Here is a 19283-nt window from a genome sequence, read left to right as displayed (position 1 = left end):
GTCACACAAAATATTTAATAAATAATATTTCCCACATATCTACTTTACATCAGCACAATTTTTTAAACATTTTTTTCCTTAAAGGGAATCCATCACCTTTTTTTGAACTATGAGCTGCCGGCACCGCCATCAAGGGCTTAGCTACAGCATCCTGTAATGCTGTAGATAAGTCCCCGGATGTAACCTGAAAGAGAAGAAAAAGGAGTTAGATTATACTCACCGGGGGAAGGGGGGTCCGTTCTTGGTCCGATGGGTGTTGCGGTCCGGCGCCTCCCATATGCATACGAGAACTCTTCTTCCCTTCCTGTCGTGGCTCCGGCGCAGGCGCACTGCTCTACCCTGCTGAGGGCAGAGCAGAATACTGCAGTGCGCAGGCGCCGAACCTCTCCCGGCGCCTGCGCACTGTAGGACTCTGCTCTGCCCTCAACAGGGTAGAGCAGTGCGTCTGCGCCAGAGCCACGACAGGAAGGAAAGAAGAGGACGGCATCGTATGAAGATGGGAGGCGCAGGACCGGACCGCGACAGCCATCGGACCGGACGCCGGGGTGAGTATAAGGCCGGGGTCACACTAGCGATTAAAACGGTTGAATGCAATGCGATAAAAAATCGCATTGCATTCGAACCCATGTTATTTTATGGGGCAGCTCACATCATGCAATTTTTTATCGCATCCGATCCTCGGACCGAGACAATCGCAGCATGCTGCGATTGTGACTGATTTTCGGATCGGATTCCCCAATGCAAGTCTATGGATGCGATAAAAAAAACACATGGAAAACGCACCAAATGTGTGACTTGCGATTAAATCGCACAACTTCTCCAGGTCTACAGGATAGGGCATCAGGCATTGGCATTGGATGTCAATTTGATGCTTAGATGCGATTAAAATTGGTTCCTTGCCGGAAAATGGGATGACAGACGGATATCTGGCCAAGAATTCTTTGTGCGATTTCGTACCGTTAAAATGGGAGCGATTTTTTAATGGTTGTGTGTGACTCCAGCCTAATAGAACTCTTTTCTTATCTTTCAGGTTACATTGGGGGCTTATCTACAGTATTACAGAATGCTGTAGATAAGCACCTGATGTCGATGCCGGCAGCTCATAGTTCAAAAAAAAGGTGATGGATTCCCTTTAAGAAGTTAGAAGGGTTAAAAGTTGACCAGCGATTTTCTCAGGTTTCCAACAAAATTTAAAAAAACATTTTTTTAGTGACCACCTCATATTTGAAGTGACTTTGAGGGGCCCATATAACAGAAAATACCCAAAAGTGACACCATTCTAAAAACTGCACCCCTCAAGGTGCTCAAAACCACATTCAGGAAGTTTATTAACCCTTAAGGTGCTTCACAGGAATTTTTCCAAGGTGGAGGGAAAAAAATGAACATTTAACTTTTTCCCACAAAAATAATGACATTTCTACCACTAAAATGTTGTTTTAGCCCCAAGTTTTTAATTTTTCTAAGGACTTATTGAAAAAAAGAACCTTAGTGTGTTGTAAAAATTTCTCCTGAGTGCGCCAATACTCTACATGTTCTTGGGAAATACTTTTACACAGTGCAAAGCTCAGAATGGAAGGCGCGCCATTTTATAGTGCAGATATTACTCTTATTGTTTGCAGGTGCCATGACCCACTGGGAGAGCCCATGAGGTGCGAGAACAGCTGAACCCCCCATAAGTGACCCCCATTTTACAAACTATGCCTATTGATAAATTCATCTAGGGGTGCAGTGATCATTTTGACACCATCGTTGGGTCACAGAATTTTATACCATTGGGCAGTTTAGAAAAAATAATTACATTTTTACCACCAAAATTTTGTTTCAGCCTCAGATTTTATGTTTTCACACAAGTGGGTAAAAATGGCACCAAAATTAGTCCCACAATTTCGTCTAACTGGGAAAATACGCCATATGTGGCTGTACAGTACTGCTTAGCCATACAGCGAGACTCAGGAGGGACGGAGCGTTATTTGCCTTCTAGAGCGCAGATTTTCCTATATACAGAGTCCCTAAGTGCTAGAAAAGCAGAATCCCCCCTCAAGTGACCCCGTTTTGGAAATTATATACCACTTTGGGAATTTATCTACAGGTGTAGTGATGATTTTGACTCCATGGGTGTTTTCCAGAAACAAGCAGAAGTGGATGTTGCTGACTGAAAATTGCAAACTGCCCTTATAGTGACCAGTACATAGGAGCGACTAGTACGCTATAGTGCCCAGCTCATGCTTCTGCAGACACGCACCTGTAATTTAGGCGGGCTCTCATCGCTACAGAAATGCCAAATAAGTGGACACCACCTAAATGTGGTTTAGGTACAATGGGGCTCAGCAGGGAGGGGGGCATTAAGAATTGGAAGCACCGAATTTGCTGAATTTCTTTTGGGGGTTGAGGAGCCATTTTGCTTTTCCAGAGCCTTTCTGCTACCAGTAATGTGGAAGCCCCCTATATTTCCATTGACAGACATGAATGAGGACTTTATCTGCAGATTTGAAGCTTTTGTTGTGAACATTTTACATAAACATTTGGGATCACATTTATTCTGCGCCCTGAGGGATCCATTCAATATAATGAGGCAGGAGAGTTACTCGGGACTCCGTCTGGCCTCTGTTCAGCGTTGTCCTTCTCAGAAGTGCACAAAACTGGGACTAACTGCACTTTTATACATGCCTAAAAAGACGGACACCGCCGGATCATAGGCCAGATGGCGTCCACAGTGCCTCCATCTGCCTCATTATAAGAAATTTTCCGCTGGGGGTTTGGTTTAAATCACATGTTTTAGAGATTTACATGAAATCTTCGGAGTAAGCGCTCAGCTTACTGGAGGCCTGGATGGGTAAACCTCTCTGCTTTTTTGCTGCTCAGCACAGGGTGCAGGATAAATGTGAGCCATGCCTTACTGCGATCTTTAGAAGGCAGAATGAACAAATCAACAGCAGGTGAAGAATTGGTTTTATTTTTTACACCGTTCCTCGTGCGGTATAAGCAATTAGACGTTTCGGGTAGGTGTGATTACAGCGATACCAGATTTATATCGGCTTTTTATGTTTGGCTACTATTGCACACTAAAAGATGCTTTGCAACGCCATATTTGAGAGCTATAATATTTCCATATTTCTGCTGACGTAGACATGTGAGGGCTTGTTTTTTTCGGGATGAGTTGAAGTTTTTATTGGTACCATTTTTGGGCACTTGACATTTTTTGATTGCTTTTTATTTTTCCGTCGATGGAGCTGTATGGCAGCTTGCTTTTTGAGAGACAACATGACGTTTTCAGCTGTACCATTTTATTTATATTCATCTTTTTGATAGAGTTTTATTCCACTTTTTTTTTCGATGCTATGATTAAGCATTGTTTTTGCCTCCTTTTTTATTTTTTATCTTTTTGCAGTATTCTTTGAAGGGATTAACTACTGTAATATTTTCAATGGGCTGGTCGTTCCGGACGCGGCGATACCAAATATGTGTACTTTTTTGTTTATTTTTTTTTTTTTTTTCATAAAAAAAAATGTATTTATGGGTACAATATTATTTTGTAATTTTTATAATATAGGAAATATTTGTACAACTTTTTTTCTTTTTTACTTAGTCCCACAGTGCTACACTGACAAGGTGGTTAGATCATGCACTGCACATGATCTAACCACCTGCCTGGTGACCCGGTTGTTGTCATGACGATATTGGGTCACCATGGCAACAATCGAGCCTCCATGATGACGTTGTGGGGGCGTAGATCACAGGGCATAGTGGGCCCCCCTCCCTTTGCCTGCTTCTAAATGCTGCGATCAGTTTCGGGTGCTGGGTGTCTGCTGTGATATCAGCTTCTGTGCTTTCAAAAGTGCCTGGATGTACCTAATACATCCAAGTTCGGGAAGCAGTTCTTGGAAGTACTGGGTACGTCCAAGGTCGGGAAAGGATTTAAAAAGAATCTGTCACCAGGGTTTTGCCATCTGAGAGCAGCAGGACGCAGGAGCAGACACCCTGATTCCAACAATGTGTCACTTAAAGGGCTGCTTACTGTAGTTTTGATTAAAAATGGTTTTCACTGCTGCAGATCTACCAGTTCTCTGAATGCTGAACTCTGTATAACCCCGCCCACATCACTAAGTGGCATGTTTGGGTGTACACTGTGAATAGGCAGAAAGCTGCCAATCAGTGATGGGGGTGGGGTCATACAGAGCTTATTAATATGAATGACTATATGGCAGAAGGTTTACTAGCCCTCTAGAGATAATCTGCTGCTGATAAAACTGTGATTTAATAAAAGCTATACTTAGCAGCCCAGTAAGTGACACATCGCTGGAATCAGGATCTTTGCTCCTACATCATGAAACTCTCAAATTAGGTAGTAAAAGTCTGGTGACAGACTCCCTTTAAGTTCATAAAGGCCAGTCTATTGATATTATCCCAGGGCAACAACTTTAATTCTTAAGACAGCCTGGAATTTCAAACCAAATATGGATATGATGCAGCTGTCAAGTCTCTGCTGACTTCAGCATAATTTTCTATTTCCTTATTAAAATGGTTGTCGAAAAACTGAAAACATTTTCCTTTTCCAGGCATGGATTTTCTCACACAAGCAAAGGCATACTTACCTTTCATCATCCTGTGGATTCAGAGCAGGAACATCTGGAGGTGTGTGAGGCTCTAGAAGTGATGTCTACATTGTCCGGATGTCAAAAGGACCACTGATTGGCTGCAGCGGTCAAGTGACTAGAACTGGGCAATATCCAATGATTTTTAGAACATCCATGCCTACAGAAAAACAATTTGTGGTCTCGGACAACCCCTTTAATTAAATTCTCACACTTGAGTTTGTGCCCACTGTGATACTACCATTCCATTGCTTACAATTGTTATAAATGTTTAACCCTTTTTCTGCTTCCACTATTTATTCATTGTTGCGATCCGGCATTCATAGTGCACTATATAAATCATATATTAATATTTGGAATATTTCTTGGGCACCAAGTATAGAGTCGATCATACTCCTGGCCAGACACCATTCTTTTACTGCACAATTATGTATGACAAAGAATCCGGTTATTCATTAATTACTTTGTCTTTATCTAACATTTTGAATAAACCAAAAAAAAGAAGAAAATCAAGCATTCCGTTGGTGTGGAATTGCAGTTTACCCACCTGTATAAGTAAAGTCCTAGAATCTCTTGTAACTGATCCGTCACCTTTGGGAATTGGTTTGCCTTTAACCTTACACTCTTTGGTGAAGCTTTTCAGAGTCTCATGAAACTCTCCAAAATTAAGAAACTAAGAGACAACAAAGAAAATAAAGCAGAACATGACACTAAGAAAAGCGCACTGCCATGTAAAGAGGAACATGATCTGCGCCCGCAGGTAATGGGATCGGCAATTTTAATCGTTCCTTGGAAACGTTGCTATCCTATTTCCCTGCTCCGGGGTGGCATTCCATATAATTACTTTGGGAAATAGGGAGCAATTAATGTAACATAAGAATATATGTATATGAGGAGAGCCACGTAGGCCGTTCTGGAAAACGGAAGCCAGAGCGCAATGGGATTGTTGGATGAGGGGCCCCACGCGGGTCATGGGAAGACTAACATGGGTTCTGCCTGATGAACGGAAAAATATTTACTTTGTACAAGTTCATATTCACTCTCTTCAATCACTAGCATTGTATATATTGCCTTCAGGCTAAGTAAGAACCTGAGATTACAGATTCCTCCTAGTGAGAAACGAATAGGTCCACAATAAACCGCCAAAAATGACGGTAATACCTCGTCTACATAGCTCACGGGAACGTATCTTCTAAGGCTCCGGCACACGAGTGGTGTCATACCAGGACTGATTTGTTTTTTATGTCATGGGTTTTCACAATTTATTACTTACCCTTAGAAATAGTATTTCTTATTCCATAGGCTTGCAAAGGATAAAAAAAATATATACTCGCCCATCTCTGCCTCAGCCCCCAGTATTTGTTGATAGTCTGCAGCGGTGACGACAAGACTACATCCCAAGTGACCACTGCAGCCTGTCAGCAAAGCCTGGGGGCAAGCAGCAGAGTTTATCACCTTCAACCACTGCAAGCTTAAGGAATATAAAATATGTAGAATATATATAAAATTATATATATATATATATATATATATATATATATATACACACACATACAAGCATATACAAACGTATAAACATGGATCTGACAGCTTTTACCAATTTGTGAGCATAGTGATCAAGTTTTCTTTCTAAGATATTTGGGACGGATCCTCAACAGTATCCTCTTCTAAAATTCTTGGAAACTCTTCCAATTCATTTCTATAGAAAATTTACTTTACTGTTCAGTAAGGGGTTGTTGTTTTTTTAGCCTTTTTTTCATCTAAAGAGGTTTAGAAAACAGCCTGGCTGAAAAAAAAGCACAAGTCACTTCTCTTTCTAAGAGGATCTTGAAGGAAACCAGTCCTGTCCAATCAAAAGACAGCAAAAAATAAAAATAAAAAACAACAATTCAAGAAGAAAAAAAAACTCTTTCAAAACTGCTTCAGCAAACACTTTCAGGCTACGTTCACACGTTGCGTTTTTTTTCCTGCAGGCAAAATCTGCTCTCGTGGCAGTAAAGGAGCTGCTTACAAAAAGCTTCATTTTTTGCAGCGTATTTGCAGCGTTTTTAGTAGGTAATCTGAATCGTGTGCATGCTGATAAAGTTTAGTGCATAAAAAATATGCAATTCCCCGAGTTTTCTGCACCAACAAATGCAGCAAAACCTGATACCTGCGCTTTTTGCACTTACGCATTGCTTTCTATGGGTGAAAAAAAAGCTGCAAAAACGCTGAAAGAAGTGACATGCTGCAGTTTTTTTTTTTCTTAAAAAAGCAGCAGTTTTCCAATTCAGTCAGGAAAAAAAAAAAAAAACAATGTGCGTGCACGACATTTCTGAAATCTTAGAACTTTTGCTTGTACTGCAAAACACAGCTGAAAATTTGCATTTAAAAAAAAAAAAACACAGCAAAAACGCAAAGTGTGAAAATAACCTAAAAGAAGAAAAACTTGTCCGAAACGCTCCCCCCCAACAAAAAGCAATGAACTTGTGTTTTTTGACCGGCTCAATAAAAATTTGTGTGCATAAAGCCTAAGATATTTAAAAGGAAAAATAAATAAATCCGGAAAATAAGAAATAAAAAAGTCCCAGTGACTATAATGATGTAGAAAAAAAAAATGTAAGTAGGAGAAAAATGATTCAGATACAGAGCTTTGTACAGTGCCTACAAGTAGTATTCAACCCCCTGCAGATTTAGCAGGTTTACACATTCGGAATTAACTTGGCATTGTGACATTTGGACTGTAGATCAGCCTGGAAGTGTGAAATGCACTGCAGCAAAAATGAATGTTATTTCTTTGTTTAATTTTTTTTTAAATTGTGAAAAGTTTATTCAGAGGGTCATTTATTATTCAACCCCTCAAACAACCAGAATTCTGTTTGGTTCCCCTAAAGTATTAAGAAGTATTTCAGGCACAAAGAACAATGAGATTCACATGTTTGGATTAATTATCTCTTTTTCCAGCCTTTTCTGACTATTTAAGACCCTCCCCAAACTTGTGAACAGCACTCGTACATGGTCAACATGGGAAAGACAAAGGAGCATTCCAAGGCCATCAGAGACAAGATCATGGAGGGTCACAAGGCTGGCAAGGGGTACAAAACCCTTTCCAAGGAGTTGGGCCTACCTGTCTCCACTGTTGGGAGCATCATCCGGAAGTGGAAGGCTTATGGAACTACTGTTAGCCTTCCACGGCCTGGACAGCCTTTGAAAGTTTCCTCCCGTGCCGAGGCCAGGCTTGTCCGAAGAGTCAAGGCTAACCCAAGGACAACAAGGAAGGAGCTCCGGGAAGATCTCATGGCAGTGGGGACATTGGTTTCCGTCAATACCATAAGTATCGTACTCCACCGCAATGGTCTCCGTTCCAGACGAGCCCGTAAGGTACCTTTACTTTCAAAGCGTCATGTCAAGGCTCGTCTACAGTTTGCTCATGATCACTTGGAGGACTCTGAGACAGACTGGTTCAAGGTTCTCTGGTCTGATGAGACCAAGATCGAGATCTTTGGTGCCAACCACACACATGACGTTTGGAAACTGGATGGCACTGCATACGACCCCAAGAATACCATCCCTACAGTCAAGCATGGTGGTGGCAGCATCATGCTGTGGGGCTGTTTCTCAGCCAAGGGGCCTGGCCATCTGGTCCGCATCCATGGGAAGATGGATAGCACGGCCTACCTGGAGATTTTGGCCAAGAACCTCCGCTCCTCCATCAAGGATCTTAAGATGGGTCGTCATTTCATCTTCCAACAAGACAACGACCCAAAGCACACAGCCAGGAAAACCAAGGCCTGGTTCAAGAGGCAAAAAATCAAGGTGTTGGAGTGGCCTAGTCAGTCTCCTGACCTTAACCCAATTGAAAACTTGTGGAAGGAGCTCAAGATTAAAGTCCACATGAGACACCCAAAGAACCTAGATAACTTGGAGAAGATCTGCATGGAGGAGTGGGCCAAGATAACTCCAGAGACCTGTGCCGGCCTGATCAGGTCTTATAAAAGACGATTATTAGCTGTAATTGCAAACAAGGGTTATTCCACAAAATATTAAACCTAGGGGTTGAATAATAATTGACCCACACTTGTATGTTTAAAATTTATTAAAATTTAACTGAGCAACATAACTTTTTGGTTTGTAAGATTTATGCATCTGTTAATAAATCCTGCTCTTGTGTGAAGTTTGAAGGCTCTAACTTATTTGCATCTTATCAAACCTGCTAAATCTGCAGGGGGTTGAATACTACTTGTAGGCACTGTATATTCAATAAAGAGTGCAGTGTACTCACCTCTTTCACTAATCCAAGTAAATCCGCCTCGTATGCCAAAATATCACCCATTTTAACACCAATCGGTTACTTGTCACATAGCCAGAAAATCTATAGAAAAAGGGAAAGAGCAAAATTTTACTCAGCAAACCCGAGCAATAATGAAGGCATAGCAATCCCCAAGGAAGCCACTACTCAGATAAAGCCACATTTTTCAGAATTTTTCTGCTCTGGATCTCGGTGTATAGGCTCACGCACACGACCATAAGAATCGGACAAGCGTCATCCATCGTTTTTACAGATAGCACTTGTCCCCGTGTTATTCAATGAGGCCGTTATCAAAACATGCACCATTTGCCCATGATAATCGGAAGGTATTCAGCCATTCAAGTCTATGGTTCTATGGAAAAAAAACAACATCGGACCACACTCAGATCACCCGGACACACAGAACGTAGAAGATTTTTTTTTATTTTTTTACTCTTCACATGTGAGAAAGTCTGACCAGAGTGTGAATTGCATAATTGGACAGATTTTCTCAGTTGCGTGACCCCAGATTTAGGCTTTACCGTACTCAGACGTGTGAAAATGGTCCTAGTTTCATCAGTGATTTTATTCAGAATTTCAGAGCCTGGTTCAAATTTTAAAAGTTTTTCTCAGATGAGAAAAGAAAAGGTTTCTCTACCTACTCGTACATAGCCATCTGTGAAAAACAGAGAGCACATGGATGGAATCCGAGTGCAGCCCAATTTCCTCCCGGATCCATTGACTTGCATGATGATTCTGATTCAATACTTGGATCGCTATCGGACAAGTCTCCACAATTTTGCATTCGCCGCAATTCCACATTGCTTTTACACTTGCCGTGGTTTTTGCGGCCCATTTTTACGGGCCGTATGGCCGCAATTTCCACGTTTTTCCACAAAAATGGGCCGCAAAAAACCTTCTCAGATCACCGTTTTTCCCTGTTATAACAAAGAGCAAGGAAAAAAAACGGCCCTCATGGCCATACGGAGCACGGCCCTCCTACTAATTTTTGCAGCCCCATAAAAATGCATTGGGGACACAAAAACGGTCAGCAAAAAGACGGCAAGTGTAAAACCAGCCTAATCTTCAGCATCCTTGCTTTTCCATGTGAAGTTTTCTGATACTGGCGGATAGATTTATTAATACCGTCTACATGCAGAAAATCCCAGTATCTTCGCCCCATATCTGCCTGGGGGCCACCCTCCGGGCCGCGCTTTTCTGCTTAGTAGTGTTTACTTCAGGAATTCTTGTCTCCAGACCAGAAGGTGTCATTGTAGATAGATGGACTGAATTAGGACGCCCTGTACCCAGCACAGCTCTGTTCTTTGTTCCGCCTTGTTGGCTGGTAATAAAGACTCCAAACACCATAATGTGATTACCCATCAAGGTAACTTTATTACGGCTTGTCTGCCACTTCCCATATAATTATATAGCTTGTGACTACACAAGAAACAACACACTAATGTCTGAACATCAACATTCACATTTACCGGCCAAACGGACTTTAACCCTCAACTTACCATGCTGCGAATATTCAGAAATACGAAATTCAGTGGCCAGAAATAAAAACAACACAAATAATATCACAAGAAAAATGCTGACAGAACGAACCCCACTGTCATATAAAAGCAGAAGAGAAATACCCACCTGGAAAACTCACACTAATAAGTCCGCATGGAGCTGTGTGTGATTCTGGCGGCAGCATGTACTGCTCCATACCGTATAATGGGCCCCATATATTGCTCCATACAGTATAATGGGCCCCATATAATGCTGCATACAGTATAATGGACCCCATATATTGCTCCATACAGCATAATGGGCCCCATATATTATTGCTCCATACAGTATAATGGGCCCCATATGTTGCTCCATACAGTATAATGGGCCCCATATATTATTGCTCCATACAGTATAATGGGCCCCATATAATGCTCCATACAGTATAATGGACCCCATATGTTGCTCCAACAGTATAATGGGCCCCATATGTTGCTCCATACAGTATAATGGGCCCCATATATTATTGCGCCATACAGTATAATGGGCCCCATATAATGCTCCCATACAGTATAATGGACCCCATATATTGCTCCATACAGCATAATGGGCCCCATATATTATTGCTCCATACAGTATAATGGGCCCCATATGTTGCTCCATACAGTATAATGGTCCCCATGTATTATTGCTCCATACAGTATAATGGGCCCCATATAATGCTCCATACAGTATAATGGACCCCATATGTTGCTCCAACAGTATAATGGGCCCCATATGTTGCTCCATACAGTATAATGGGCCCCATATATTATTGCTCCATACAGTATAATGGGCCCCATATAATGCTCCCATACAGTATAATGGACCCCATATATTGCTCCATACAGCATAATGGGCCCCATATAATGCTCCATACAGTATAATGGACCCCATATATTGCTCCATACAGCATAATGGGCCCCATATATTATTGCTCCATACAGTATAATGGGCCCCATATGTTGCTCCATACAGTATAATGGGCCCCATATATTATTGCTCCATACAGTATAATGGGCCCCATATAATGCTCCATACAGTATAATGGACCCCATATGTTGCTCCAACAGTATAATGGGCCCCATATGTTGCTCCATACAGTATAATGGGCCCCATATATTATTGCTCCATACAGTATAATGGGCCCCATATAATGCTCCCATACAGTATAATGGACCCCATATATTGCTCCATACAGTATAATGGCCCCATATCTTACTCCATTCAGTACAATGGCCCAATATACAGCTCTGGCAAAAATTAAGAGACCACTGCAAAATTTGCAGTTTGTCAGATTTTTCTCTTTACAGGTATATTTTTGAGTAAAATGTAAATTGCTCTTTTATTCTATAAACTACTGACATGTCTAACTGAAAAAAAACCCTATTAAAATATAACTTTTATTAAGTACAAAAATAACAATATAAAATTGCACAGATGTCCCCTATTATAAAGCCTAGTAAAAAACGGGCTATTGTATTGCTGGAAAGAGATAAGGTATAGCAGTCAAACCAAATCTAACCAGCTGAATCTGCCAATCCAATCATGTGGTCAGAAAAACCTGAATCATAGCAGTTAAAAACGGCACAATGCTATTATAGCCCAAAAACCTCAAAAAACAAAAAAACAGAAAAAAGGGGAAATGGACATAAAGAAGATGTATATAAATTGATAATACGTGCTACCATCTGATAACAATTTCACTCAGCCGATGTGAAGAAAAGAGTGACCTGGCCCTATACAAAATGACTATCTAAACACCTACCTAGGTGCGGAGGTTGGCACCTAAGAAATATGAGAATGGCGCCCCCGCTCGTGCGATGGCTATCCCTAATCTCCTATATCATCCTATAAGACGACAGATTAGAAACAGAGGGCCAGATGGCCTGTATCCATTTGCTTAGAATATCTTCATGAATGCAGTAAAGTAGATTTATACAATGATATATGCATGGGAGGAAAGGTAGAAAGTCCAGACAGTCTGAATAGATGCATAACACTCACACACAGTAGAACCAGTTACATATAAATTTGTAGCAAATTATGCCCTTTCCCAAAACCACTAATAATAATAAAAAAAATAAAAAGTATAGTTATTCTCACCTTCCGACGTCCCGTTCAGCCATCCTGCCTCTCTCCACGCTCCGGTCCCACGAATGACCGCGAGACTTTGTTATCCCTCGAGACCGTGACATCTCGCGGTCATTCTCGCAAAGGATCACTGGGACCGGACACCACTGAATGTACCAGATTTTCAAGTCTCAGTGTAAATTAGTAGGGGCGCTACAGGAAGCAAGACGGTAAAAACTCAGCAAATCGGCAAACACTTTTATACCTGCGTGTTTCCTGCGGATTTTACTGACTCAATTGAAGTCAATGGGTGCACAAACGCTGCAGAAACGTAAAAGGAATTGACATACTGCAGAAAAAAATGCACTGCAAATACACACAGAAATTTACTGATCATATGCACAACACTTCAGGATTGTCATTGAATTACCTTGCATAAGGATTCCATTGTGTTATTGGACCATTTCCACGCAGAAAAAAAAGCCGCGAAAACGCATCAAAAACGCATTTTGTGCACGTAGCCTTAAGGCCCCGTCACACTAAGCGACTTACCAGCGATCCCGACACCGATATGAAGGTGTCAGGATCGCTAGTAAGTCGCTATGTGATCGCTGGTGAGCTGTCACACAGACAGCTTCACCAGCGATCAGCACAGCAATGCCGAGCGCCCGGCATCGCTGGCCATCGCTGTAAAAAATAGAATCAAAATAAAAAATATAGTTATTCTCACCTTCTGACGTCCCGTTCAGCCATCCTGCCTCTCTCCATGCTCCGGTCCCAGTGATCCTTTGCGAGAATGACCGCGAGATGTCACGGTCTCGAGGGATAACAAAGTCTCGCGGTCATTCGTGGGACCGGAGCGTGGAGAGAGGCAGGATGGCTGAACGGGACGTCGGAAGGTGAGAATAACTATACTTTTTATTTTTTTTATTTTTTTTTACACCTGATCGCTGGTCTCCCGCCTGTCACACACAGCGATGCGTGCTGGCCAGCGGGAGACCAGCGACCAAAGAAATGTCCAGCGGTTTCTTCCAGCGATCAGCGATACCGGCAAAAGTTGTGACTCAGCAGCGATCTCGCTACCGACATCGCTTAGTGAGACGGGGCCTTTACAGAAAATCAAATGTGACCAATTGATTCCTCCAAGTATCAGAATTCACAAGCAACTTTAGATTACATGCTACCTGAAAGGGAATCTGTCAGCAGGATTTCTCCCTTAAACTATATGTATCTGCAGGGAGTTAGCCAGTCCGTTCAGTGAGAAATCCTAAAACAGGTGCAGACAGCCATTTTGTCGGTCTGAGTACGATCCGACAGAGCAATGGATAGGACATGGACCAATGTTAGTCTTTGGGGCCGTGCACGTCAGATGTTTTCCTTGGACAGAGTATGTCTGATGGAAAAAAAATCACCAGTGTGGCCAGTGGCCAGCTCACCTGGCATTTCCGATGTGTGAAGGACAGGATCAAGAAGCACAGCTCAGAAGGGACCTGCTGGAGAACAATTAGGAGGACTCTCATTTCTTTTATTATTTTCAGCTAATCTGAGCCTTATTAAGTATAATTTTATTGTGTAGAAGAGCTTTTTAAAGTTCTTTACACTTCTAAACCTACAGATAGAGTAATGCTGGCCACAACGCTCAAGCCTTGTAATTAATGCATGTAAAAATGACTTCTAGTAATAATATTTTAAGGTCTAACAAATCCCACTGACTTTTTGACATGACAGGTCCCTGGATGACTTTGTCATGCACAATGCTGAGCCGCACGCCCCCCGCAGGATGGTGGTTGGTAGTCAGGAGAGGTCTCCAACCCACAGTCTCAGCTGTAGTGAAAGGCAGTCACTGTGCATGTGGATGTCAGGGACCAAGCCAGACCTGATGTGACCATTGTACAGTGCTCAGTCCAGTTACAATATTAATTTGCTCTGGAATGACCATTGTAAGTTGAGACCATGAGTCTAAAGATAGTAAGTACGAGTCTATCAAAAAAAAAAAAGATATACATCTAGCGGTACAATACAGCTCTACGTCTCCTGGCAGGGCAGGGAGAACATGCAGCTACGGCCATAATGACATTGTAGTATCATTCCCTACACCAGTCTGTGAGCAGAGGCCGATGTAAGAAGCTACACAGCAGCCTGGATGTCAGTTCCTTATCGCTAAAATAAAAAAAAATGTGGGTTATTACATGCTGGTTATAAGTGCTGTCAGGGCTGGTGAACCTAATCTGATTACTGGAGGACTCATCGGGAAGGCTAGAGAATCCAGGCCTGATGACCTTGGGCTTATTACTTTGATCAGAGTGTGGTACGAGTGTCAGTTTTTCTTGTACCCGGAGAAAGAAAAACGTTTCTCCACCTTTTCCATTCTCCGTGAAAATCGGAAAACACTCAGATGTCATCCAAGTGCGTTCCAATTCTCACAGGCCCATAGACTTATATAGCCGATTTGGATCCGATCAGAACATGTCTCTGTTTTTTTCAACAGACCACTCAGTCTGAGGAAAGAATTGGACGTGTGAACAACCCCATAGGTACAACTGGTATCCGTGAAAAATACACATAGCACATGCAAGTGAAAAACGAATTTCTGAATGAGCCCTTAGGGTAGGGTTTTTTTTTTGGTTCAAACATTGTTGATACTTCTATTTAGCATATTTCCTGTCTTAGGCCACGTTCACACGTTCAGTATTTGTAGCCAAAACCAGGAGTGGGTGATACATCCAGAAGTGGTGGCGTGTTTCTATTACACTTTTCCTCTGATTGTTCCACTCCTGGTTTTGGCTTACACATACTGAGGTAAAAAACTCACCAAATGCTCAATGTGTGCATGTGGCCTTACAGAAAAGTCTATGAGAAACCACATGAAACAAACGCCACACTTGAAAGACGGGGTACTAGTCCGCCTCGTACCAAATTTTTACATGGTTCATCGGGTATTACAACAAGTACAGATGAAGCACATGAGGGGAGAGTTGTCTGAATCCCCCCTAAGCTGCAGAAATGAGAAATAAAACAGTGGTATACTTAACCTTGCTGTATATCATTGCGGTTCTTGCTATGTCTCCTGGCAGTCACATGACCACTGCAGACAATCAGTGACTGCTGATCAGCTGCAGTCTTTATGGACTTCCCCTCTGATGGACAACTGCTAGTCTGAACAGACCCGGGCAACCCCTTTAAGCTGATAGTTGTTTTTATTCTAAAAGTTGTGCTATCAAATTTTGTGAAAAAATGTGTAACTTTTTCTGATTTTACGACGTTCTCACTGCTTTTCTTAAAAATAAGTGGGTGGAAGGCCTAACAGATTTACTACACACGTATAAAACTTGTATACCAGCCCCATTACTAACTACGGCAGTACTTGTGCAGGGGGGTCCTCATGACAGTACCAGACCCAGTTTATCGATGTGGGCTGCACCAGAGCAAAAAAACAGTCGGGGTGGTGGGATTTACCAGTCAGACGCTGACAGCCACAGGGGTGGGGGCAGGAATGCACATGTGGATCTCGATTGCTTTCCAGGGACATCATACAATTCAGTGGAATAACCAATGTCATTGGACTAAAGTCTGATCGTTAGGGCTCGCTCACACCGGCGTATACATCGGATGAGTGCTATTCAATTTTTTATATACAAGACCATTAGACACACAGTATCTCACAGCCCCTGAGTAAGTTCAAGTGAAACGCGTGTCGAGGCTGGTGGTTCGAGGTTCTACACGGGAGAAAGCGGGCATGATATCAATGTACGCACACTTTTTGGTTATGTAGCGACCTGTTACTTGTTCATTACGTATATCCACCATTCAGCATATTGTATCCTCTATCTTATGCTTGATGGAATCTTTGCAATCAGTGCATGTGTTATCAGCAAGTCTAAGTAATACTGCCCCTGCTTATATTATTACGTGTACATACTTCGTCCCCTTATCACCGGAGTCTTCACTTGATTTTCATGCGATCTCTGCATGTTTCATACTACTTTTGACATATTTCAATCAACTTTGTTGTCCATTTTAGCTAGTAAACTTTTGACTCCATGTTATTTATAGGATTTATATATAGCTGTAGGAGTTGTCCCCTCACAGAATTAGGCCTTATACAACCCCTGGCAAAAATGATGGACTCACCGGCCTTGGGGGATGTTCATTCAGTTGTTTAATTTTGTGGAAAAAAAGCAGATCACAGACGTAGCACAAAACTAAAGTCATTTCAACTTTCTGCCTTTAAGAAACACTAAAAGAAATCAAGAACAACAAATGTGGTAGTCCGTAATGGTTACTTTTTTTTTTGTAATATATATTTTTATTCAAACAATGAGGCGGCAGTACAGTTAATAAGTACTTTGCAGAATCAAATACAATTGTTAGACAGTCTGTATGTCGCGAAGATTAGAGGGTTTAACAGGGTCAAACCCGGAAGTATAACACAAAAAAAAAACAACAACAAAACAATGCAGTACAGTGGTACAGGTTTGAGAAGATAATACGAGATAGATGGATTATGTCATCAGTGACAGGTAGATGGAGGTTTAAGTCGATTAAGGTTATAATTAAAGAGTGGGCCTGGAAGGGGGAATATAATGGCCTGTGGGGCGGGGGTCATCCAGCTGAAGACCATACTTAGGGCCAACGGATATAAGTAAAAAGGCTAAGTGAAAAGCAGATAAAGTTCAGGGAGCAGCGAAGGGTTCTATTGAGCGTATTTTTGCCTCCATGAAGACCAAGTATTTAAGAAAAATGGAAGTGAGCGAGACTCCCAACTGGAGAGCTCTTCCATTCTGTATATGAGCTTTACTTTTTCAATCCATTCGGTTAAGGATGGAGGAGATGGGTCTTCCCAATGGGTTGAGATTAGGGTTTAGCAGTGCTCAATAGCAGGGCCAAGGGCCCATGTTTCTTTAGCTTACAATCAGATGTGGGACAGGAAAGCAGTACCTCCTTAGGGAGTAATGGTTACTTTTTTAGACCAAGCATAGGTGAAAAATTATGGAATCACTCAATTCTGAGGGAAAAAATTATGGAATCACTCAATTCTGAGGGAAAAAATTATGGAATCATGAAAAACAAACCAACAAAAAACACTCCAACACATCACTAGTATTTTGTTGCACCATCTCTGGCTTTTATAACAGCTTGCAGTCTCTAAGGCATGGACTTAATGAGTGTCAAACAGCACTCTTCATCGTCAGATAGTTTCGGCCTTCACAGAGGGACCAGGCAGGGGTGTCCGCTGTCCCCGCTACTTTTTGCGTTGGCAGTGGAGCCCTTGGCACAAACAATTAGAAATGCGACCTCGGTCAGGGGATTTAAATATGGGAAGACAGAAGAGGAATTAGCTCTGCAGATGATGTGCTGCTCTTTTTGGAGGATTCTGGAAACTCATTGTTGGGTGTGATGAACATTCTTAAAACATTTGGGAATGTGTCTGGCCTAGTCATTAATTGGGAGAAGTCCAATATTATGGCGGTTGATGGTGGGGAGGACGATCTCATGTTAAGGGGAAAGGGAGTGAAATTAGCGGTGGTTCAGCAATTCAAATACTTGGGTGTTAAGGTGTTGCTTCCACTATCTAGCTATATTGACCTCAATCTGGTTCTGCTGTTGGGGAAATTCAGAAATAAAATATGGACATGGAGCAGATTGCATATTTCAGTGGTGGCGAGAGTCAATTTGATCAAGATGATTTTAATGCCCCAGCTTCTATATGTGTTACATAATGCCCCTATCTGGATACCGAGCAGGTGGTTCCGTACCATTGTAATGCCCCTATCTGGATACCCAGGAGGTGGTTCCGTACCATTGGTTCCCTTTTCAGAGAGCTGGTTTGGGGGAAAAAAACAGGGAAGGCTTCGACTGGAAATTCTGCAGAGACCTAAGGATGAAGGGGGCTTGGCACTTCCGAACCCTTGGATTTACTATTTAGCTGCGCAGGGTCAACATATAAGGGGCTGGAAAGAAAGTGATAATATGGGGTCATCACAAAGGGTTTTGGCGCATGTTTTAGATAGGAATCCACTGATCCAGGGCCTGGAAGCAGGAGGCTTTAGGAAGGTTGGTCGGGTCTACCCCACTTGTTTATTGATTCATAAGATGTGGGAGGAAATTAAGAAGATTAGAGGGGTGGAATATCTAACTGACTTCTCTCCAATATGGCAAAATTATAATTTACCGGAGTTTGTTAAAATGGGGGACTTTAAAATTTGGAAGGGTTTGGGAATATGTTACATCGGCCAAGTACAGGATGGGCAGGAGTTGTTACCCTTTGAGAGACTGCAGGAGGTTTACGGGTTGCCAAAGGTCTGTAGGTTTCAGTATAGGTAGTTCCACCACGCTTACAGGATTCAGAGTAAAAGAGTTAATATTAAGGTTCAGGCGGATATTCTGGTAAACTATGTTTGTGCAAAAGGGGGGACGAGAGGCGTTGTTTCAGATATACAGGGACCTACTGTTTGCCTTCCTACAAAGATATCCAATTAAAGCAAAAGAGAAATGGGAGAAAGAGGTGGGAGATATAGAGGAAGATAAATGGGAAATAATAATGGAATATGTACCCAATTTGTCACTGAGCGAACCGGCCAGACTGTCTCAGTTATATGTGCTCCATAGAGCGTATAGGACTCCAGATAGGCTATACAAGGCCGGGTTGAGACAAACTTCCGTATGCCAGAGATGTCGGACCGAAGGGGCTGGGATTATACACATGCTGTGGCAATGTCCAAAATTAAACACGTTTTGGGTGGAAGTGACGACTGCAATTGGAAGGGTATATAATTGTAGAATTGAAAGGGAGCCTCTGGTGTGTATCTTGG

General features: G+C 42.1%; 1 protein-coding gene across 5 annotated transcripts in view; it reads right to left on the bottom strand.

Annotated features, from left to right (window-relative positions):
- The window catches only part of ARMC9 (armadillo repeat containing 9), a 322758-nt gene that overhangs the window by 288405 nt on the left and 15070 nt on the right, over nt 1-19283 (bottom strand). For 2 of the 5 annotated variants that reach the window (XM_073589306.1, XM_073589303.1), the window contains exons 2-3: nt 8854-8943; nt 5140-5265 (exon numbers count right to left, since the gene is read on the bottom strand). In XM_073589306.1, the coding sequence (XP_073445407.1) occupies nt 5140-5265; nt 8854-8904 (177 nt within the window). In that variant the 5' untranslated portion in view covers nt 8905-8943. Of the gene's footprint in view, nt 1-5139; nt 5266-8853; nt 8944-15503; nt 15623-19283 lie in introns of those variants that run through there. The other 3 variants (XM_073589304.1, XM_073589308.1, XM_073589307.1) reach the window with 3 other exon arrangements.

The sequence above is a fragment of the Dendrobates tinctorius genome, unplaced genomic scaffold (assembly GCF_039654945.1).
Source record: "Dendrobates tinctorius isolate UK_male_01 unplaced genomic scaffold, ASM3965494v1 ptg000107l, whole genome shotgun sequence".
NCBI classification, from domain to species: Eukaryota; Metazoa; Chordata; class Amphibia; order Anura; family Dendrobatidae; genus Dendrobates; species Dendrobates tinctorius.
This window is presented reverse-complemented; position numbering and strand designations above follow the sequence as displayed.